The 25,621-nt window shown below is 42.4% G+C and overlaps 1 protein-coding gene across 3 annotated transcripts in view; it reads left to right on the top strand.

The window, feature by feature from the left end:
- The window catches only part of Ced-12 (engulfment and cell motility Ced-12), a 137,596-nt gene that overhangs the window by 71,217 nt on the left and 40,758 nt on the right, over window positions 1-25,621 (top strand). For all 3 annotated transcript variants that reach the window (XM_071693244.1, XM_071693245.1, XM_071693246.1), the window contains 2 exons: window positions 16,730-16,835; window positions 17,537-17,682. In XM_071693244.1, the coding sequence (XP_071549345.1) occupies window positions 16,730-16,835; window positions 17,537-17,682 (252 nt within the window). The remainder of the gene's footprint in view (window positions 1-16,729; window positions 16,836-17,536; window positions 17,683-25,621) is intronic.

The following is a 25,621-nucleotide window of genomic DNA, read 5'->3' as shown; positions in this document are numbered from 1 at the left end:
TACTTCCTCCAGTTTTTCTCCTTTCAAACTTACCTCCCAATTGACTTGACCCTCAACCCTACTGTACCTAATAACCTTGCTCTTATTCACATTTACTCTTAACTTTCTTCTTTCACACACTTTACCAAACTCAGTCACCAGCTTCTGCAGTTTCTCACATGAATATATATATATATATATATATTTTTTTTTTTTTTTTTTTTTATACTTTGTCGCTGTCTCCCGCGTTTGCGAGGTAGCGCAAGGAAACAGACGAAAGAAATGGCCCAACCCCCCCCATACACATGTACATACACACGTCCACACACACAAATATACATACCTACACAGCTTTCCATGGTTTACCCCGGACGCTTCACATGCCTTGATTCAATCCACTGACAGCACGTCAACCCCTGTATACCACATCGCTCCAATTCACTCTATTCCTTGCCCTCCTTTCACCCTCCTGCATGTTCAGGCCCCGATCACACAAAATCTTTTTCACTCCATCTTTCCACCTCCAATTTGGTCTCCCTCTTCTCCTCGTTCCCTCCACCTCCGACACATATATCCTCTTGGTCAATCTTTCCTCACTCATTCTCTCCATGTGCCCAAACCATTTTAAAACACCCTCTTCTGCTCTCTCAACCACGCTCTTTTTATTTCCACACATCTCTCTTACCCTTACGTTACTTACTCGATCAAACCACCTCACACCACACATTGTCCTCAAACATCTCATTTCCAGCACATCCATCCTCCTGCGCACAACTCTATCCATAGCCCACGCCTCGCAACCATACAACATTGTTGGAACTACTATTCCTTCAAACATACCCATTTTTGCTTTCCGGGATAATGTTCTCGACTTCCACACATTTTTCAAGGCTCCCAAAATTTTCGCCCCCTCCCCCACCCTATGATCCACTTCCGCTTCCATGGTTCCATCCGCTGACAGATCCACTCCCAGATATCTAAAACACTTCACTTCCTCCAGTTTTTCACCATTCAAACTCACCTCCCAATTGACTTGACCCTCAACCCTACTGTACCTAATAACCTTGCTCTTATTCACATTTACTCTTAACTTTCTTCTTCCACACACTTTACCAAACTCCGTCACCAGCTTCTGCAGTTTCTCACATGAATCCGCCACCAGCGCTGTATCATCAGCGAACAACAACTGACTCACTTCCCAAGCTCTCTCATCCCCAACAGACTTCATACTTGCCCCTCTTTCCAAGACTCTTGCATTTACCTCCCTAACAACCCCATCCATAAACAAATTAAACAACCATGGAGACATCACACACCCCTGCCGCAAACCTACATTCACTGAGAACCAATCACTTTCCTCTCTTCCTACACGTACACACGTCTTACATCCTCGATAAAAACTTTTCACTGCTTCTAACAACTTGCCTCCCACACCATATATTCTTAATACCTTCCACAGAGCATCTCTATCAACTCTATCATATGCCTTCTCCAGATCCATAAATGCTACATACAAATCCATTTGCTTTTCTAAGTATTTCTCACATACATTCTTCAAAGCAAACACCTGATCCACACATCCTCTACCACTTCTGAAACCACACTGCTCTTCCCCAATCTGATGCTCTGTACATGCCTTCACCCTCTCAATCAATACCCTCCCATATAATTTACCAGGAATACTCAACAAACTTATACCTCTGTAATTTGAGCACTCACTCTTATCCCCTTTGCCTTTGTACAATGGCACTATGCACGCATTCCGCCAATCCTCAGGCACCTCACCATGAGTCATACATACATTAAATAACCTTACCAACCAGTCAACAATACAGTCACCCCCTTTTTTAATAAATTCCACAGCAATACCATCCAAACCTGCTGCCTCGCCGGCTTTCATCTTCCGCAAAGCTTTTACTACCTCTTCTCTTTTTACCAAATCATTTTCCCTAACCCTCTCACTTTGCACACCACCTCAACCAAAGGCAACTAGAGGAGAAGGAAGCGGGGGGCCAGAAATCCTCCCCTCCTTGTATTTTTTAACTTTTTAAAATGGGAAACAGAAGAAGGAGTCACGCGGGGAGTGCTCATCCTCCTCGAAGGCTCAGACTGGGGTGTCTAAATGTGTGTGGATGTAACCAAGATGTGGAAAAAGGAGAGATAGGTAGTATGTTTGAGGAAAGGAACCTGGATGTTTTGGCTCTGAGTGAAACGAAGCTCAAGGGTAAAGGGGAAGAGTGGTTTGGGAATGTCTTGGGAGTAAAGTCAGGGGTTAGTGAGAGGACAGGAGCAAGGGAAGGAGTAGCAGTACTCCTGAAACAGGAGTTGTGGGAGTATGTGATAGAATGTAAGAAAGTAAATTCTCGATTAATATGGGTAAAACTGAAAGTTGATGGAGAGAGATGGGTGATTATTGGTGCATATGCACCTGGGCATGAGAAGAAAGATCATGAGAGGCAAGTGTTTTGGGAGCAGCTGAATGAGTGTGTTAGTGGTTTTGATGCACGAGACCGGGTTATAGTGATGGGTGATTTGAATGCAAAGGTGAGTAATGTGGCAGTTGAGGGAATAATTGGTATACATGGGGTGTTCAGTGTTGTAAATGGAAATGGTGAAGAGCTTGTAGATTTATGTGCTGAAAAAGGACTGGTGATTGGGAATACCTGGTTTACAAAGCGAGATATACATAATTATACTATGTAAGTAGGAGAGATGGCCAGAGAGCGTTATTGGATTACGTGTTAATTGACAGGCGCGCGAAAGAGAGACTTTTGGATGTTAATGTGCTGAGAGGTGCGACTGGAGGGATGTCTGATCATTATCTTGTGGAGGCTAAGGTGAAGATTTGTATGGGTTTTCAGAAAAGAAGAGTGAATGTTGGGGTGAAAAGGGTGGTGAGAGTAAGTGAGCTTGGGAAGGAGACTTGTGTGAGGAAGTACCAGGAGAGACTGAGTACAGAATGGAAAAAGGTGAAAACAATGGAAGTAAGGGGAGTGGGGGAGGAATGGGAGGTATTTAGGGAATCAGTGATGGATTGCGCAAAAGATGCTTGTGGCATGAGAAGAGTGGGAGGTGGGTTGATTAGAAAGGGTAGTGAGTGGTGGGATGAAGAAGTAAGATTATTAGTGAAAGAGAAGAGAGATGCATTTGGACAATTTTTGCAGGGAAAAAATGCAATTGAGTGGGAGATGTATAAAAGAGACAGGAGGTCAAGAGAAAGGTGCAAGAGGTGAAAAAGAGGGCAAATGAGAGTTAGGGTGAGGGAGTATCATTAAATTTTAGGGAGAATAAAAAGATGTTGTGGAAGGAGGTAAATAAAGTGCATAAGACAAGGGAGCAAATGGGAACTTCAGTGAAGGGGGCAAATGGGGAGGTGATAACAAGTAGTGGTGATGTGAGAAGGAGATGGAGTGAGTATTTTGAAGGTTTGTTGAATGTGTTTGATGATAGAGTGGCAGATATATATATGTATATATATATGTATATATATGTATTGTTGACTGGTTGGTAAGGTTATTTAATGTATGTATGACTCATGGTGAGGTGCCTGAGGATTGGCGGAATGCGTGCATAGTGCCATTGTACAAAGGCAAAGGGGATAAGAGTGAGTGCTCAAATTACAGAGGTATAAGTTTGTTGAGTATTCCTGGTAAATTATATGGGAGGGTATTGATTGAGAGGGTGAAGGCATGTACAGAGCATCAGATTGGGGAAGAGCAGTGTGGTTTCAGAAGTGGTAGAGGATGTGTGGATCAGGTGTTTGCTTTGAAGAATGTAAGTGAGAAATACTTAGAAAAGCAAATGGATTTGTATGTAGCATTTATGGATCTGGAGAAGGCATATGATAGAGTTGATAGAGATGCTCTGTGGAAGGTATTAAGAATATATGGTGTGGGAGGAAAGTTGTTAGAAGCAGTGAAAAGTTTTTATCGAGGATGTAAGGCATGTGTATGGGTAGGAAGAGAGGAAAGTGATTGGTTCTCAGTGAATGTAGGTTTGCGGCAGGGGTGTGTGATGTCTCCATGGTTGTTTAATTTGTTTATGGATGGCGTTGTTAGGGAGGTAAATGCAAGAGTTTTGGAAAGAGGGGCAAGTATGAAGTCTGTTGGGGATGAGAGAGCTTGGGAAGTGAGTCAGTTGTTGTTCGCTGATGATAGAGCGCTGGTGGCTGATTCATGTGAAAAACTGCAGAAGCTGGTGACTGAGTTTGGTAAAGTGTGTGGAAGAAGAAAGTTAAGAGTAAATGTGAATAAGAGCAAGGTTATTAGGTACAGTAGGGTTGAGGGTCAAGTCAATTGGGAGGTGAGTTTGAATGGAGAAAAACTGGAGGAAGTGAAGTGTTTTAGATATCTGGGAGTGGATCTGGCAGCAGATGGAACCATGGAAGCGGAAGTGGATCATAGGGTGGGGGAGGGGGCGAAAATTCTGGGGGCCTTGAAGAATGTGTGGAAGTCGAGAACATTATCTCGGAAAGCAAAAATGGGTATGTTTGAAGGAATAGTGGTTCCAACAATGTTGTATGGTTGCGAGGCGTGGGCTATGGATAGAGTTGTGCGCAGGAGGGTGGATGTGCTGGAAATGAGATGTTTGAGGACAATGTGTGGTGTGAGGTGGTTTGATCGAGTGAGTAACGTAAGGGTTAGAGAGATGTGTGGAAATAAAAAGAGCATGGTTGAGAGAGCAGAAGAGGGTGTTTTGAAGTGGTTTGGGCACATGGAGAGAATGAGTGAGGAAAGATTGACCAAGAGGATATATGTGTCGGAGGTGGAGGGAACGAGGAGAAGAGGGAGACCAAATTGGAGGTGGAAAGATGGAGTGAAAAAGATTATGTGTGATCGGGGCCTGAACATGCAGGAGGGTGAAAGGAGAGCAAGGAATAGAGTGAATTGGAGCGATGTGGTATACCGGGGTTGACGTGCTGTCAGTGGATTGAATCAAGGCATGTGAAGCGTCTGGGGTAAACCATGGAAAGCTGTGTAGGTATGTATATTTGCGTGTGTGGACGTATGTATATACATGTGTATGGGGGGGGTTGGGCCATTTCTTTCCTCTGTTTCCTTGCGCTACCTCGCAAACGCGGGAGACAGCGACAAAGTATAATAAAAAAAATATAATATATATAGATATATATATATATATATATATATATATATATATATATATATATATATATATAGGGAAAATGATTTGGTAAACAGAGAAGAGGTAGTGAAAGCTTTGCGGAAGATGAAAGCCGGCAAGGCAGCAGGTTTGGTTGGTATTGCAGTGGAATTTATTAAAAAAGGGGGTGACTGTATTGTTGACTGGTTGGTAAGGTTATTTAATGTATGTATGACTCATGGTGAGGTGCCTGAGGATTGGCGGAATGCGTGCATAGTGCCATTGTACAAAGGCAAAGGGGATAAGAGTGAGTGCTCAAATTACAGAGGTATAAGTTTGTTGAGTATTCCTGGTAAATTATATGGGAGGGTATTGATTGAGAGGGTGAAGGCATGTACAGAGCATCAGATTGGGGAAGAGCAGTGTGGTTTCAGAAGTGGTAGAGGATGTGTGGATCAGGTGTTTGCTTTGAAGAATGTATGTGAGAAATACTTAGAAAAGCAAATGGATTTGTATGTAGCATTTATGGATCTGGAGAAGGCATATGATAGAGTTGATAGAGATGCTCTGTGGAAGGTATTAAGAATATATGGTGTGGGAGGAAAGTTGTTAGAAGCAGTGAAAAGTTTTTATCGAGGATGTAAGGCATGTGTATGGGTAGGAAGAGAGGAAAGTGACCGGTTCTCAGTGAATGTAGGTTTGCGGCAGGGGTGTGTGATGTCTCCATGGTTGTTTAATTTGTTTATGGATGGCGTTGTTAGGGAGGTAAATGCAAGAGTTTTGGAAAGAGGGGCAAGTATGAAGTCTGTTGGGGATGAGAGAGCTTGGGAAGTGAGTCAGTTGTTGTTCGCTGATGATAGAGCGCTGGTGGCTGATTCATGTGAGAAACTGCAGAAGCTGGTGACTGAGTTTGGTAAAGTGTGTGGAAGAAGAAAGTTAAGAGTAAATGTGAAAAAGAGCAAGGTTATTAGGTACAGTAGGGTTGAGGATCAAGTCAATTGGGAGGTGAGTTTGAATGGAGAAAAACTGGAGGAAGTGAAGTGTTTTAGATATCTGGGAGTGGATCTGGCAGCGGATGGAAACATGGAAACGGAAGTGGATCATAGGTGGGGGAGGGGGCGAAAATTCTGGGGGCCTTGAAAAATGTGTGGAAGTCGAGAACATTATCTCGGAAAGCAAAAATGGGTATGTTTGAAGGAATAGTGGTTCCAACAATGTTGTATGGTTGCAAGGCGTGGGCTATGGATAGAGTTGTGCGCAGGAGGATGGATGTGCTGGAAATGAGATGTTTGAGGACAATGTGTGGTGTGAGGTGGTTTGATCGAGTGAGTAACGTAAGGGTAAGAGAGATGTGTGGAAATAAAAAGAGCGTGGTTGAGAGAGCAGAAGAGGGTGTTTTGAAGTGGTTTGGGCACATGGAGAGAATGAGTGAGGAAAGATTGACCAAGAGGATATATGTGTCGGAGGTGGAGGGAACGAGGAGAAGAGGGAGAACAAATTGGAGGTGGAAAGATGGAGTGAAAAAGATTTTGTGTGATCGGGGCCTGAACATGCAGGAGGGTGAAAGGAGGGCAAGGAATAGAGTAAATTGGAGCGATGTGGTATACCGGGGTTGACGTGCTGTCAGTGGATTGAATCAAGGCATGTGAAGCGTCTGGGGTAAACCATGGAAAGCTGTGTAGGTGTGTATATTTGCGTGTGTGGACGTATGTATATACATGTGTATGGGGCCGGGTTGGGCCATTTCTTTCATCTGTTTCCTTGCGCTACCTCGCAAACGCGGGAGACAGCGACAAAGTATAATAAATAATAAAAAAAAAATATATATATATATATATATATCTTTTTCTTTCTTTCATATTATTCGCCATTTCCCGCATTAGCGAGGTAGCGTTGAGAACAGAGGACTGGGCCCTTGAGGGAATATCCTCACCTGGGCCCCTTCTCTGTTCCCTCTTTTGGAAAATTAAAAAAAAAAAAAAAGTGAGAGGGGAGGATTTCCAGCCTCCTGCTCCCTCCCCTTTTAGTCGCCTTCTACGACACGCAGGGAATACGTGGGAAGTATTCTTTCTCTCCTATCCCCAGGGATATATATATTTTTTTTTTTTATTATACTTTGTCGCTGTCTCCCGCGTTTGCGAGGTAGCGCAAGGAAACAGACGAAAGAAATGGCCCAACCCCCCCCATACACATGTATATACATACGTCCACACACGCAAATATACATACCTACACAGCTTTCCATGGTTTACCCCAGACGCTTCACATGCCTTGCTTCAATCCACTGACAGCACGTCAACCCCGGTTTACCACATCGCTCCAATTCACTCTATTCCTTGCCCTCCTTTCACCCTCCTGCATGTTCAGGCCCCGATCACACAAAATCTTTTTCACTCCATCTTTCCACCTCTAATTTGGTCTCCCTCTTCTCCTTGTTCCCTCCACCTCCGACACATATATCCTCTTGGTCAATCTTTCCTCACTCATCCTCTCCATGTGCCCAAACCACTTCAAAACACCCTCTTCTGCTCTCTCAACCACGCTCTTTTTATTTCCACACATCTCTCTTACCCTTACGTTACTCACTCGATCAAACCACCTCACACCACACATTGTCCTCAAACATCTCATTTCCAGCACATCCATCCTCTTGCGCACAACTCTATCCATAGCCCACGCCTCGCAACCATACAACATTGTTGGAACCACTATTCCTTCAAACATACCCATTTTTGCTTTCCGAGATAATGTTCTCGACTTCCACACATTCTTCAAGGCCCCCAGGATTTTCGCCCCCTCTCCCACCCTATGATCCACTTCCGCTTCCATGGTTCCATCCGCTGCCAGATCCACTCCCAGATATCTAAAACACTTCACTTCCTCCAGTTTTTCTCCATTCAAACTCACCTCCCAATTGACTTGACCCTCAACCCTACTGTACCTAATAACCTTGCTCTTATTTACATTTACTCTTAACTTTCTTCTTCCACATACTTTTCCAAACTCAGTCACCAGCTTCTGCAGTTTCTCACATGAATCAGCCACCAGCGCTGTATTATCCGCGAACAACAACTGACTCACTTCCCAAGCTCTCTCATCCCCAACAGACTTCATACTTGCCCCTCTTTCCAAAACTCTTGCATTTACCTCCCTAACAACCCCATCCATAAACAAATTAAACAACCATGGAGACATCACACACCCCTGCCACAAATCTACATATATATATATATATATATATATATATATTTTTTTTTTTTTTTTTTTTTATACTTTGTCGCTGTCTCCCGCGTCTGCGAGGTAGCGCAAGGAAACAGACGAAAGAAATGGCCCCCCCCCCCATACACATGTACATACACACGTCCACACACGCAAATATACATACCTACACAGCTTTCCATGGTTTACCCCAGACGCTTCACATGCCTTGCTTCAATCCACTGACAGCACGTCAACCCCTGTATACCACATGACTCCAATTCACTCTATTTCTTGCCCTCCTTTCACCCTCCTGCATGTTCAGGCCCCGATCACACAAAATCTTTTTCACTCCATCTTTCCACCTCCAATTTGGTCTCCCTCTTCTCCTCGTTCCCTCCACCTCCGACACATATATCCTCTTGGTCAATCTCTCCTCACTCATTCTCTCCATGTGCCCAAACCATTTCAAAACACCCTCTTCTGCTCTCTCAACCACGCTCTTTTTATTTCCACACATCTCTCTTACCCTTACGTTACTTACTCGATCAAACCACCTCACACCACACATTGTCCTCAAACATCTCATTTCCAGCACATCCATCCTCCTGCGCACATCTCTATCCATAGCCCACGCCTCGCAACCATACAACATTGTTGGAACCACTATTCCCTCAAACATACCCATTTTTGCTTTCCGAGATAATGTTCTCGACTTCCACACATTTTTCAAGGCTCCCAAAATTTTCGCCCCCTCCCCCACCCTATGATCCACTTCCGCTTCCATGGTTCCATCCGCTGACAGATCCACTCCCAGATATCTAAAACACTTCACTTCCTCCAGTTTTTCTCCATTCAAACTCACCTCCCAATTGACTTGACCCTCACCCCTACTGTACCTAATAACCTTGCTCTTATTCACATTTACTCTCAACTTTCTTCTTCCACACACTTTACCAAACTCAGTCACCAGCTTCTGCAGTTTCTCACATGAATCAGCCACCAGCGCTGTATCATCAGCGAACAACAACTGACTCACTTCCCAAGCTCTCTCATCCCCAACAGACTTCATACTTGCCCCTCTTTCCAAGACTCTTGCATTTACCTCCCTTACAACCCCATCCATAAACAAATTAAACAACCATGGAGACATCACACACCCCTGCCGCAAACCTACATTCACTGAGAACCAATCACTTTCCTCTCTTCCTACACGTACACATGCCTTACATCCTCGATAAAAACTTTTCACTGCTTCTAACAACTTGCCTCCCACACCATATATTCTTAATACCTTCCACAGAGCATCTCTATCAACTCTATCATATGCCTTCTCCAGATCCATAAATGCTACATACAAATCCATTTGCTTTTCTAAGTATTTCTCACATACATTCTTCAAAGCAAACACCTGATCCACACATCCTCTACCACTTCTGAAACTGCACTGCTCTTCCCCAGTCTGATGCTCTGTACGTGCCTTCACCCTCTCAATCAATACCCTCCCATATAATTTACCAGGAATACTCAACAAACTTTTACCTCTGTAATTTGAGCACTCACTCTTATCCCCTTTGCCTTTGTACAATGGCACTATGCACGCACTCCGCCAATCCTCAGGCACCTCACCATGAGTCATACATACATTAAATAACCTTACCAACCAGTCAACAATACAGTCACCCCCTTTCTTAATAAATTCCACTGCAATACCATCCTATTTCCCGCGATAGCGAGGTAGCGTTAAGAACAGAGGACTTGGCCTTTGAGGGAATATCCTCACCTGGACCTCTCCTCTGTTCCTTCTTTTGGGAAAAAAAAAAAAAAAAAAAAAAACGAGAGGGGAGGATTTCCAGCCCCCCGCTCCCTTCCCTTTTAGTCGCCTTCTACGACACGCAGGGAATACGTGGGAAGTATTCTTTCTCCCCTATCCCCAGGGAAAATATATATATATATATATTTTTTTTTTTTTTTTTTTTTATACTTTGTCGCCGTCTCCCGCGTTTGCGAGGTAGCGCAAGGAAACAGACGAAAGAAATGGCCCAACCCCCCCCCCCATACACATGTACATACACACGTCCACACACGCAAATATACATACCTACACAGCTTTCCATGGTTTACCCCAGACGCTTCACATGCCTTGCTTCAATCCACTGACAGCACGTCAACCCCTGTATACCACATGACTCCAATTCACTCTATTTCTTGCCCTCCTTTCACCCTCCTGCATGTTCAGGCCCCGATCACACAAAATCTTTTTCACTCCATCTTTCCACCTCCAATTTGGTCTCCCTCTTCTCCTTGTTCCCTCCACCTCCGACACATATATCCTCTTGGTCAATCTCTCCTCACTCATTCTCTCCATGTGCCCAAACCATTTCAAAACACCCTCTTCTGCTCTCTCAACCACGCTCTTTTTATTTCCACACATCTCTCTTACCCTTACGTTACTTACTCGATCAAACCACCTCACACCACACATTGTCCTCAAACATCTCATTTCCAGCACATCCATCCTCCTGCGCACATCTCTATCCATAGCCCACGCCTCGCAACCATACAACATTGTTGGAACCACTATTCCCTCAAACATACCCATTTTTGCTTTCCGAGATAGTGTTCTCGATTTCCACACATTTTTCAAGGCTCCCAAAATTTTCGCCCCCTCCCCCACCCTATGATCCACTTCCGCTTCCATGGTTCCATCCGCTGACAGATCCACTCCCAGATATCTAAAACACTTCACTTCCTCCAGTTTTTCTCCATTCAAACTCACCTCCCAATTGACTTGACCCTCACCCCTACTGTACCTAATAACCTTGCTCTTATTCACATTTACTCTCAACTTTCTTCTTCCACACACTTTACCAAACTCAGTCACCAGCTTCTGCAGTTTCTCACATGAATCAGCCACCAGCGCTGTATCATCAGCGAACAACAACTGACTCACTTCCCAAGCTCTCTCATCCCCAACAGACTTCATACTTGCCCCTCTTTCCAGGACTCTTGCATTTACCTCCCTTACAACCCCATCCATAAACAAATTAAACAACCATGGAGACATCACACACCCCTGCCGCAAACCTACATTCACTGAGAACCAATCACTTTCCTCTCTTCCTACACGTACACATGCCTTACATCCTCGATAAAAACTTTTCACTGCTTCTAACAACTTGCCTCCCACACCATATATTCTTAATACCTTCCACAGAGCATCTCTATCAACTCTATCATATGCCTTCTCCAGATCCATAAATGCTACATACAAATCCATTTGCTTTTCTAAGTATTTCTCACATACATTCTTCAAAGCAAACACCTGATCCACACATCCTCTACCACTTCTGAAACCGCACTGCTCTTCCCCAATCTGATGCTCTGTATATATATATATCCACAAATGTGAGAAATATTTAGAAAAGCAAATGGATTTGTATGTAGCATTTATGGATCTGGAGAAGGCATATGATAGAGTTGATAGAGATGCTCTGTGGAAGGTATTAAGATTATATGGTGTGGGAGGCAAGTTGTTAGAAGCAGTGAAAAGTTTTTATCGAGGATGTAAGGCATGTGTACGTGTAGGAAGAGAGGAAAGTGATTGGTTCTCAGTGAATGTAGGTTTGTGGCAGGGGTGTGTGATGTCTCCATGGTTGTTTAATTTGTTTATGGATGGGGTTGTTAGGGAGGTAAATGCAAGAGTCCTGGAAAGAGGGGCAAGTATGAAGTCTGTTGGGGATGAGAGAGCTTGGGAAGTGAGTCAGTTGTTGTTCGCTGATGATACAGCGCTGGTGGCTGATTCATGTGAGAAACTGCAGAAGCTGGTGACTGAGTTTGGTAAAGTGTGTGGAAGAAGAAAGTTAAGAGTAAATGTGAATAAGAGCAAGGTTATTAGGTACAGTAGGGTTGAGGGTCAAGTCAATTGGGAGGTGAGTTTGAATGGAGAAAAACTGGAGGAAGTGAAGTGTTTTAGATATCTGGGAGTGGATCTGTCAGCGGATGGAACCATGGAAGCGGAAGTGGATCATAGGGTGGGGGAGGGGGCGAAAATTTTGGGAGCCTTGAAAAAGGTGTGGAAGTCGAGAACATTATCTCGGAAAGCAAAAATGGGTATGTTTGAAGGAATAGTGGTTCCAACAATGCTGTATGGTTGCGAGGCGTGGGCTATGGATAGAGTTGTGCGCAGGAGGATGGATGTGCTGGAAATGAGATGTTTGAGGACAATGTGTGGTGTGAGGTGGTTTGATCGAGTAAGTAACGTAAGGGTAAGAGAGATGTGTGGAAATAAAAAGAGCGTGGTTGGGAGAGCAGAACAGGGTGTTTTGAAATGGTTTGGGCACATGGAGAGAATGAGTGAGGAAAGATTGACCAAGAGGATATATGTGTCGGAGGTGGAGGGAACGAGGAGAAGAGGGAGACCAAATTGGAGGTGGAAAGATGGAGTGAAAAAGATTTTGTGTGATCGGGGCCTGAACATGCAGGAGGGTGAAAGGAGGGCAAGGAATAGAGTGAATTGGAGCGATGTGGTATACAGGGGTTGACGTGCTGTCAGTGGATTGAATCAAGGCATGTGAAGCGTTTGGGGTAAACCATGGAAAGCTGTGTAGGTATGTATATTTGCGTGTGTGGACGTGTGTATGTACATGTGTATGGGGGGGGGGTTGGGCCATTTCTTTCGTCTGTTTCCTTGCGCTACCTCGCAAACGCGGGAGACAGCGACAAAGTATAAAAAAAAAAAAAAAAAAAAAAAAAAATATATATATATATATATATATATATATATATATATCATACCTAGCTGCCATCTCCCGCACACACACACACACACACACACACACACTCACACACACACATATACTTACATACATATGTGCATAATTCATGCTGCTTGCCCTTATTCATTGCCGTCGCCATCCTATCACAAATGAAATGAAAACCCCCTCCCCTTCATGTGTGCCAGGGAATGCTAGGAAAAGACAACAAAGGTCACATTCTCTCACACTCAGTCCCTAGCTGTCATGTATAATACACCGAAACCACAGCTCCCTTTCCACATCCAGGCCCCACAAAACCTTCCATGGTTTACCCTAGACACCTCACATGCCCTGGCTCAATCCACTGACAGCACGTCGACCCTGGTATACCTTATTGCTCCAATTCACTCTATTCCTATATCAGCCACTCAATAGAAATACCTGCCGAGTTTAGCATGAGAAGTGTTGAAACAATTCATTCTAGTTTATTATGATACCAAAAAGTAACATATCTCAGGGGTCCGAAGTAGTCCCTATGACATAAGTTTTCCATTACCTAGTCAAGTAATCTATTTTTTAAGATTTATGCACTAAGTTTTCCATCATTTATCAACTGTTCAATGAGACATTTGACATAATCAATACACATACTGATTCTTGTGTTTCTAAGACTTTGTTTTGGCAAAGGCTTCTCCATAACTAAACTCCTGTTTGTTAGACTTAGGTTGCATAGCATGGCATTATCCCCCTGTGTTACAGAATTCGGCATGGGCCTCCAAAGCTCCTAAGCCCTCTCTAAGGCAAGACCTGCTATGAACCTGACCTGGCCAACCCTACCAAGGATTCAGCTTTAGCACTTTTTAAAACATCTAAGGACACAATGATACTTTTCAAATTGAAACACTCTATACAGTATATAAATATAAAATATCAAAATGCAATATCAAACATTAATAATTTTTTTTTTTTTTTTTTTTTTTTTTTTAATACCTCGTCGCTGTCTCCCGCGTTTGCGAGGTAGCGCAAGGAAACAGACGAAAGAAATGGCCCAACCCCCCCATACACATGTACATACACACGTCCACACACGCAAATATACATACCTACACAGCTTTCCATGGTTTACCCCGGACGCTTCACATGCCTTGATTCAATCCACTGACAGCACGTCAACCCCTGTATACCACATCGCTCCAATTCACTCTATTCCTTGCCCTCCTTTCACCCTCCTGCATGTTCAGGCCCCGATCACACAAAATCCTTTTCACTCCATCTTTCCACCTCCAATTTGGTCTCCCTCTTCTCCTCGTTCCCTCCACCTAAATGTATAATGTATAATGTATAATGTATAATGTAGCCAAATGTAACTTAACATATATAGCTATCTATGTAATCTGTAAAATGATGGATTCTGAAGGTAAACCCACACCAGGATGAGAGCAACATAGCATTTTTGCTTTTGTTTTTCCCACTGCTAAAATGTGAAAAGATATGATCAGCTGGGGCACAGAACTTCCTTAATATTGCTTTATCCTGCTGCGAGTGCCTTTCAAAAGTATTTAATTCTATTTTGAGACCTGAACTTGGTTTACCTGATAACTTTTCAGTAAAATACGACCCCTTAATTTGTCATGTGATGTGTATATCATTACATACCTGAATAAAAACTAACAACATACACCAAGTGCCATACTTCTATTCCATATGGTGAATATAACTTGCCATATTTGTTCATTTTAGGTATATTGGTCCATGTATAACTTGAGTCACACTGTAGGCGCTATCTCTTTATCCACGATGATGCAGGTTGAAGTTTTGGGCCCACTAGTGAAATTCGTAAGGGAGGATTTCAGCCCTGCCATACTTAACCTTATATGATATTTTCTTTCATACTATCGCCATTCCCGCATACGGGTTAGCGTTATAAGATGATGGCTTTTGGTTTTTTTTTTCCTTCTTTTGGTATACTTGTCGCTGTCTCCCCGCTTTCGGTGGCAAGAAACGGGGAAGAAATGCCACCCCCTCCCCAGATACTAATGTACTATTACTAAGTAAACATAATATATATATATACTACAAAGCTATTGAACAATGAAGATGCCCAAACACTCACATACACGTGATTACATACACGTCCATCCACGCAATATACTCCTATACTCCAATGACCAATTAACACCACGACTCATATATACCATGTACTATTCACGTCTGCCTTATTTCAGGCCCCGATCACACAAAATCTTTTTCACTCCATCTTTCCACCTCCAATTTGGTCTCCCTCTTCTCCTCGTTCCCTCCACCTCCGACACATATATCTCTTGGTCAATCTCTCCTCACTCATTCTCTCCATGTGCCCAAACCATTTCAAAACACCCTCTTCTGCTCTCTCAACCACGCTCTTTTTATTTCCACACATCTCTCTTACCCTTACGTTACTTACTCGATCAAACCACCTCACACCACACATTGTCCTCAAACATCTCATTTCCAGCACATCCATCCTCCTGCGCACATCTCTATCCATAGCCCACGCCTCGCAACCATATATATATATATATATATATATATATATATATATATATATATATATAGGAAACAGATGAAAGAATGGCCCAAACCACCCACATACACGTATATACATACACGTCCATCCACGCAAATATACATACCTATACATCTCAATGTACACATATATATACACACACAGACATATACATATATACACATGTACATAATTCATACTGTCTGCCTTTATTTATTCCCATCACCACCTCGCCACACATGGAATAATAATCCCCTCCCCCCTCATGTGTGCGAGGTAGCGCTAGGAAAAGACAACAAAGGCCCCATTCGTTCACACTCAGTCTCTAGCTGTCATGTAATAATGCACCGTAACCACAGCTCCCTTTCCACATCCAGGCCCCACAGAACTTTCCATGGTTTACCTCAGACGCTTCACATGCCCTGGTTCAATCTATTGACAGCACGTCGACCCCGGTATACCACATCGTTCCAATTCACTCTATTCCTTGCCCGCCTTTCACCCTCCTGCATGATCAGGCCCCGATCACTCAAAATCTTTTTCACTCCATCTTTCCACCTCTAATTTGGTCTCCCACTTTTCCTCGTTCCCTCCACCTCTGACACATATATCCTCTTGGTCAATCTTTCCTCACTCCTTCTCTCCATGTGACCAAACCATTTCAAAACAACCTCTTCTGCTCTCTCAACCACACTCTTTTTATTTCCACACATCTCTCTTACCCTTACATTGCTCACTCGATCAAACCATCTCACACCACATATTGTCCTCAAACATCTCATTTCCAGCACATCCACCCTCCTGTGCACAACTCTATCCATAGCCCACGCCTCACAACCATACAACATTGTTGGAACCACTATTCCTTCAAACATACCCATTTTTGCTTTCCAAGATAGTGTTCTCGATTTCCAAACATTCTTCAAGGCTCCCAGAATTTTTGCCCCCTCCCCCATCCTGTGATTCACTTCCGCTTCCATGGTTCCATCCGCTGCCAGATCCACTCCCAGATATCTAAAACGCTTTACTTCCTCCAGTTTTTCTCCATTCAAACTTACCTCCCAATTGACTGTGCTTTCTTTATGGATTCTATTATTTCATCTATTTGAAGGATTCTGTCATTTCATCTAAGCAGCTTTTTTTTTTTCAGGTATGCTAAATTGGTACTGGAGAATTGTTATCGAGCGGACTCATATGAATGTCCATTTGGTCGTGCCAGCATTGAGCTTACTAAACTTCTATGTGAAATCCTGCAGGTACTTAGTATAGTTTATGGTACCTTATGATATTTAGAAGGAGAGACAATGTAGGAAGAGAAACAGAAGGGGAATAAGAGTACTCTCAATGAGGTAGCAAAAAATGGCAGGGCTAGCACAAAGTGCTCACCTTATATCTTTCTTGATGCATAAGACTATTCATCTCAGCTGCCAGTGAGAGAGAGAGAGAGAGAGAGAGAGAGAGAGAGAGAGAGAGAGAGAGAGAGAGAGAGAGAGAGAGAGAGGTGGAGAGAATAAATACATATGACAGAAGTATGCTATAGAAGAAGAAAGAGGAAGTAAGTGATAGGAAGAGAGGGTGGAAAGTGTACAAGATGAGATGAGGAGAGAGATGGGGATTTTGAAAAGAGCAAGTGACAGAAAGAATGTGAATAAGCAAAAGACTGGTAAGAATGTAAGAAAAAGAAGTTGGTGACACATTATGAAAAAGATAGAAAGGAAGATTAGTTGGGAAGTCAAAAAGATGAACGAATGTAGTTAGAATATAAAGAAGTAGCTAATGGCAAAAAGCCATGTTTTACATTTTGATCGTATAGATTATTGCATATTTACAGTACTTGTATTTGTATATTCCTATAATTGATGACAAACACATATTTGTTAACTTGTTTATACTGAAATGCTTTCCTGTTTTTTATTAGCAGAAATGTACCATTTTCTCTATTTATTAATGATGGCAGATAGGAGAGGTGCCAACAGAACAGGGTCAGACATATCATCCTATGTTCTTCTCACATGACCATGCTTTTGAGGAGCTGTTTTCCATATGCATTGTTTTGCTCAATAAGACTTGGAAAGAAATGAAGGCTACTACTGAGGATTTCAGGTTAGTTATATAATTTCTCTTTGATGTGAGAAATAGCTTTTGCACTCAAAATCATGGTAGTTTTAATTCTGTTTTTTTCTTGTATTGAAGTCAGTCATCACCCAATATGTATTGCATTGATATTTTTAGAAGCTGGATGTTCATGTTTATATAAGATATCCCACACATTAGTGCTGTGCAAAGTGTCACTTTTAGGGGGACAGAGTGATTTGAAAGTTTATGCTATTGAAATTGTGAATGGGTCTTGTTGTCAGAATGGATAGTGTGTCTGCCTATACATTTAATGCCCATTCCTTTTGGGAACTCCCATTAAAGTGGTGGCCAATGCAAAAGAGTCTCCACTTAATTTTATCCTTACATGCCTCCCTTGCAAATACATTCTTCCACCATTTCTCTTCCTTCTGTTCCCTGTGTAATGGGTAGTCTTCCCCTCACAGTGACTCCTTTAATTGTACTATCATACACTCTCCTTTTAAACTTCCCATCTTGCATTTTTTCCACATGCTTAAAGTACCACAGAGTATTGTGTTTCACCCACTCTACCACTCCACAGTTGATTCCCTTTGCACTCCATACATTTATTTCTTCATTCCATCTAGTCATACCACATGCTCATTTCCACAGCCTGGATTATTGAACTCTGTTACTCATTCCATATCCATGTTTCAGCTGCATAGATCAGGGTTGGGAGGACTATGCTGTCCATTAATTCTTTCTTCACTTCCATATGTACACCTCTACCCTTAGTCAGTTAAGGGACCTAGTGACTCTTCTACCCTGAACTGCTCTCTCTCTCATAGCTCTACCTCCATATCTTTAAACTTATTCAAGACAGCTCCTTAATACTTAAATTCTTTCACTTTTTCCAGTCTTTCTTCCCGTTTCCAAAACACACTCTAGTACTTATTCTTCTTTCACTCTATATGGTTTTGAATAACTCTGTCTCCTTTCGAACACCAGCACTTTTACTTACATTTATCTTCAATTGCCTATGCTTACACACATCATAAAACACACTTACAACCTTCTGGAAGTCCTCTTCATTCTCAGCAAACATCACAGTATCATTCGCAAACAGGTTTGCCACTAGCCTCACTTCACTGCCACACTCCATTTCTGCACCCTCTTTCCCTAGTTTTGCTTTCATCTTTCTCATCATTTCATCCATATCTATCTATCTATCTATCTATCTATATCTCTGGTACGCATTCCCTCCAGGAACTCCTGTCAAGGGGTTGGCCATGGCAAAAGAGTCTCAACTTATCCCTGGCCTTATGTACCTCCCTCACATAAACTGTTTCATGGATTCTTTCACCATTTCTCTCCCTCCAGTACTCTTCCTCCCCATTTTCCTGTCACAGGTGGTCTTCCTCTCATTCCAACCCCTTTAGTTGTGCTATCATACACTCCCGTCTTGCGTTCTTTCCACATGTCCAAACCCCCTCAAAATATTACATTTCACCCTGATTCATCAAGCACTGTAAACAAGAAAAATTATAAATTCCTTCGGTGTGATCTTTTCATTGTGCTTAATTTTTCTCCACACTTCCTAACCTGTGGATTTCATTCACTGTGATACTGGTTTTGCTCTTAGTATGTGTTAGCATGGAGACGTGAAAAATTTCAAAAGACAAAATGTTTGAAGAAGGTTCTACTTTACCCATGGATAGATTAATCACATAAAAGTATAAGGCAATCATATTTTTATAACAGATGTATTCTTTGAATACTTTGTTGTAAATGTTACGTTGAATAGAAAATGGAAAGATTGAGGATTGCTTATGAAATGAAGCATATTTTCATAACTGACATCTTCTTGTGGAATTTATTTCTTTTTTCACAGTAGTGAATATGGCATGGGCAAAAGTATATCCATCTCAGTAAAATAATATGTAATAAAGATAAAAAGAATATGAGAAGGATTAACCTGAGCTCCCTAGGCGTTTGTAGATCCACCTCATGAAGGTGGAAAGGGTATCATAATGTCATTGTAATGGTCTTCACCTAGAAATTATGGGGAGAAACATCCTGTCACATACTATGGCTGCAGGTCTTTGCAGGCAAGGACATGGCAAGAACTCATAGAAAGATTGATTGTAATAATACCTACAGATTGGAGAAAAAGGAAAAGAAGCAACATCATGGCAGACAGAAAGGAATGGTTGAAGACAGGTGTTAAAATGAAAATCATTAAGTCAAAAAGTTTTTTTATTCAACCCTGAATAAGAAAGAGATGGAGGTAAAGCCATCTCAGATATGTGAGCAGTGCTTCTTGATTTGACTATTGTTAATAGGAAAGGGTAGTGCAGAAGACAAGATCTTTGGCACCCATGCAACATTTCCAGCTTTTGTGAAATATAGAGAAGTTAATGAAAGGGAAAAAGAAGGTACTCAGAAAAGTATTTGTGAGTTTTGGAGAAAGGGAAAAAACCTGTCATTTGAAATGTGCCCAATCATAGTTATTGGCAAAGACATGAGAGGGTAGAAAGTTCCAAAAGCTTCAAAGTGAAGGCCCACCCTTGAGTTACCATTGGCCACATAGTAATCATGTGACGCAGCAGCTTGCCAAGTATTGTGTGGTCCAGCTAGTGGTGGTGGCATATAAGCAGCCAGCACTCAGGAGCAAAAACCAAAGTAATACCGATAGGAGAGGGTAATTGAACCAACTTTGTGGCGTATGGCAAACAGGTCAGCTTTGAAGTTAACCTGGGAAAGTTTATAAGTCGCACCTCTTTCGACTTCAGTCTGTTGGGTAGGATGCAGAGCTAGAACCACACTAGGTGTGAGAGCAGTACTCCTTACAAAGACAGATGAGTCCTTTGTATAGATGGTTTGGACAGCTGTCTGCAGTGGATAATGTTGGCCTGTGAGTCGCAGCATCAAAGAGCCAGATGGTAGATTTTTTGTGCATAACTGCCACTTTACACATATTTACCCTGTGTGACTTTGCTACCAGCAAGAGGGAGGGATCAGATAGTAGGGTAATGGCTTCTCCCATGAACCCTGCAAATTTTAGGGATACTCTGACTACACTTTATTGTGTGACTGTCACCTGGTGATAGTGTAGTGGCCCGTCTCAGTACTACTCCAGCTAACTCAAGCATTATCTCATCCCCCACTCTTGGAGCAACCCATGAGGTAGTAGGTTGTTGATGACAGCTGCCCAGGGTGGTACTACCGCCTGATTGAGGAGCATTAAAGTGGTGCCCGGAACCATCTTGCACTCTCCATATCAGGATTGCTGGTCTTACTTTCTGTCTCATCACATTGGGACTACTGGGCTAGTCCTACCATCATCTTACAAGCATCATACATCTACACAAACCTTGCTTATTATTATTATTACTTTTTCATATAGGTGCTTTTGCCAATTCCTGTCCACTCAAACACTTACAAGTATCACCATGACAGAGTCTGTCAAGTTTATAACCTCTAGTCCCTGGCATCATGGGGTGCTAAGAATCTCCAAGTTTCTATCTGACTCTTCAGCCAGTGAGAGGAAGGGCTCTGTCAGTAGTGGTACTGGCCCATCCTACGACCTTTCCCTCTCTGTTAAACCTTCCTCTTTTTCTTTTCACTGTACCAACATTCATGGTCTCTCCAGTAACCTATCCTCAGTTGAACACCATCTGTCTTGTACCTCTCCTAATATCTTACTTCTGTCTGAGACACAGTCGTCTAATGTTCTCACTGTAACCTCCACTCATGATTCCTGTTCAAAGGTGGTGTTTGTACTTATTTCAACATCAACACACTTGTTCTTGTTCCACAAATCAAAGACCTTGAGCCTCCAAACTTTGATGTTGTGTGGCTCAAGGTCTGTCTCTCTACTGCCACACTTTTCCTCTGTTTTACCTGTTGCTCTCCTAATTCTACATATTTTATATCTGTCTTTGAGTATCTAAACTCCTACCAAGAGACTATGACATCCTATCACCAGCAAGCTGAGATTCTCTACCCCTGGGATTTCAACGTTCACCCTAGGGAATGGTTGAATTCCTCCCATATGGATGGTGGAGAGATTGAAGCCTTGTTCTCCATTTTCAGTGATTTAGAGCAAATTTTCTCCTGCCCTACCTAAATTTCTGACTGCTGTGACCACTCTCCTAATATTCTGGATTTGTTTTTCACCCCTAGTCCAACCTGCTGTGAATACACAATCTTGCCCCCAGTTGGTTCATCTGATCACATTCATTTTTTTTTTTTTTTTTTTTTTTGCCGCTGTCTCCCGCGTTTGCGAGGTAGCGCAAGGAAACAGACGAAAGAAATGGCCCAACCCACCCCCATACACATGTATATACATACGTCCACACACGCAAATATACATACCTACACAGCTTTCCATGGTTTACCCCAGACGCTTCACATGCCTTGATTCAATCCACTGACAGCACGTCAATCCCGGTATCCACCGGAATACCACATCGCTCCAATTCACTCTATTCCTTGCCCTCCTTTCACCCTCCTGCATGTTCAGGCCCCGATCACACAAAATCTTTTTCACTCCATCTTTCCACCTCCAATTTGGTCTCCCTCTTCTCCTCGTTCCCTCCACCTCCGACACATATATCCTCTTGGTCAATCTTTCCTCACTCATTCTCTCCATGTGCCCAAACCATTTCAAAACACCCTCTTCTGCTCTCTCAACCACGCTCTTTTTATTTCCACACATCTCTCTTACCCTTACGTTACTTACTCGATCAAACCACCTCACACCACACATTGTCCTCAAACATCTCATTTCCAGCACATCCATCCTCCTGCGCACAACTCTATCCATAGCCCACGCCTCGCAACCATACAACATTGTTGGAACCACTATTCCTTCAGACATACCCATTTTTGCTTTCCGAGATAAGTAAGAGTATTAGTGAAAGAGAAGAGTGAGGCATTTGGATGATTTTTGCAGGGAAAAAATGCAGTTGAGTGGGAGATGTATAAAAGAAAGAGACAGGAGGTCAAGAGAAAGGTGCAAGAGGTGAAAAAAAGGGCAAATGAGAGTTGGGGTGAGAGAGTATCATTAAATTTTAGGGAGAATAAAAAGATCACATTCATAAATGTATCTATTCCAATGGCACTTCCCCCACCAGCAGCCCCTTCTAAGCATAAATAATGGCACCTGAACAGAGCTGCCTGACTTTCCTTGGGGAAATTACTGTCTCTTATGTTGTGATACTTCTGTCTTTGCCAAATGCATGGCAGAGGTTATTCTTGTGTGATTGGAAGCATTTATCCCCTCTTCCTCCAAGACGACCTCTTCATCTAATCCATGGATCAAGAGTTACTGTTCTGAGGCCATTCAGGCAAGGGATCAGGCATATCAGGTTTGGAAGAACTCTCCTTCCTCTGGCTTCCATTCAGCTTTTATCACTCCCTGTAATCACTGCAAGCATGTTATCTGTGAGGTGAAGCATTCCTGTATTCAAAGAAAGTGCAATAACTTCTTGTCATCCACATATAGGTCTTTCTGGTCTCTAGCTAAGGGTATCTCTAACAACTTCTGTCACTCTACCTTCCCTTCACTTTTCCACTCTGACGGTACTTAAGCTGTTTCTCCTGTGACAAAGCAACTTCCTTTCGGTCCTGTTTCTCCCCTAACTCCACCTTGGATGACTAACCTTCTTCATCCCCTGATGCTGCTCTTACTATTCCTGTGCCATTCCTGTAGTCTCTTTTTTGACTGACCGAAAAGTGCTTTGGAACTTTTACAAGTGCTTTTTCATCTGTTCTGTTTCTGTGTAAAAACCAAAATTTTTCCTTCTTGGGAGCAAGCAGTGATATATCCCATCCCTAAGAAGGGTGACTGTTCTGACCCATCTAACTATCATCCTATTGCTTTGACATCCACCATTTCCAAAGTCTTTGAATCCCTCCTCAACTCCCATATCCTGAAACATCTTGAAAATAATAGTTTTCTCTCTGATCACCAGTATGGCTTCTGTAAGGCGAGATCCATTTGTGATATTCTTTCCTGTCTTACTTATGTTTAGCCATTATCCCATCCCTGAAAGATTTGGGGAGTCATCTGTAGTTGTCCTTGACATATCTAAGGCTTTTGACAGGGTGAGGCATCAGGGTCTCATCTCTAAGCTCCCCTCTTTTAGCTTCCCTCCCTCACTTTGCTCCTTCATATCTAGCTTCCTCTCTGGCCAGTCTATCTCTGTGGTTGTTGATTGATCAGCCTTGGACAGGATATCTCAGTGGGGTAGACAAAATCTTGTTCAGTATAATGCCTCCAAGACCCAGTTTCTACTCATTTCTCTATTGAAAACTCCTCACAACTCATGTATCTCTGACAGTTCTATTATTTCACCTCTTGACTCGGTGAACATACTTGGTATTACTGCAACATTCACTCTTTCTTGGAAACCCCACATTACAGGAATAGCTAAGTCTGCCTCAAAGAAACTGGATGTCCTGTGTAGATGTCGAAACTTCTCTTCTGAACAGTTGCGCTGTTTATAAAAGGGATGGATTCGTCCTTGTCTGGTGTACTGCTCTCATGTTTGGGTTGGTTCTAGCTTTGCACCCTTACTTGACAGAGTTGAGTCGAAAGTGGTCTGCCTAATAAATTGTCCTAGGCTAACTTCCAAACTTGACCCCCTTATCCTACATTGCTTTCCCTCTTAAATAGGTATTATTTTGTTGTTTGCTCCTGTGAGCTGGCTGCTTGTATGCCCACACCACTAGCTAGACCATGCAATACTCAGCAAGCTGCTACATCACATGATTATTATGTGGCTATTGGCAACTCAAGAGTGGGCTATTTTGATACCTGCTTCTTTCCCTACGTGTCAGAGCCTTGGAATTCTCTACCATCTCATGTCTTTCCCGATAACTATGACTTGGCACATTTCAAAAGACAGGTTTTTCACTTTCTCAGAAATTTGTAAATACTTTCCCAAGTTTTTTCCTTTTTCTGTTTCATAATTCTCTCTGTATTTCAATTAAGGCCCAGCCTTGAAGTGGACTTTTGTCAATGACTGGAGCCTTCAACATAAAAAAGACTTTTCAGCAGAAAAAAAACTCTTGACATCTAAGCAGAGCTCTCAGTTTCATAGAGGCAGACTTAGCTGTTTCTGTAATGTGGGGTTTCCAAGATAGTGTAGGTGTTACAGCAATACCAGGTATGTTTATTAAGTCAAGAGGTGGAATTACAGAACTGTTGAAAGAGAGAGAAATGCCCCAAGAAAATTTTGATAAAGAGATGGGTAGAAACTGGGATTTGGAGGCATTAAACTTCACCAAATTTCATCCTCCCCACTGAGATATCCTGTTTGAGTTTATTGAGGAAGTTGTGTCAAGATGAGATGCAGATTAAGTGAGAGAAGAAGGAGCAGAATTGAAGGATGTGGAGGAATGCAGTGTTGACATGTCAGAGTTTGAGTGCATTTGTTTTTTTATGGAAGAAAGGAAACCGTTGATAAAAAGGGGAAAAAAGTGTAGGAGACAGGTCAGAACCTTGAGGGACACCACTGTTGACGAAGAAAGTGGGAGAAGCCGATCCATCAACAACCACAGACATGGATTGGCCAGAGAAGAAGCTAGGTATGAGGGACCAAAGTGAGTGAGGGAATCCAAAAGAGGGGAGCTTAGAGATAAGACCCTGATGCCACACCCAATCAAAAGCTTTTGGTATTTCAAGGACTGCTACATAGGATTCCTCAAAATCATTTAAGGTTTATGACCAGACGATAGCAAGATAGGAAAAATTATCACCAGTGGATTTTGCCTTACAGAAGCCATACTGATGATTAGAGAGAAGACTGTAAGATTCAAGATGTATAAGGGTATGGGAGTTGAGGAGGGATTCATAGACTTTGGAGATGGTAGATGTCAAAGCAACAGGACTGTAGTTAGAGAGGTTAGAATGGTTAGCCTTCTTAGGGATGGGATGTAACAATGTATGCTTCCAGTAAGAAGGAAAAGTTTTGATTTT

Source organism: Panulirus ornatus, chromosome 55 (genome assembly GCF_036320965.1).
Source record: "Panulirus ornatus isolate Po-2019 chromosome 55, ASM3632096v1, whole genome shotgun sequence".
Taxonomy (NCBI): domain Eukaryota; kingdom Metazoa; phylum Arthropoda; class Malacostraca; order Decapoda; family Palinuridae; genus Panulirus; species Panulirus ornatus.
Note: the sequence above shows the minus strand (reverse complement) of the source record. Positions and strands in the feature narration are given on the sequence as shown.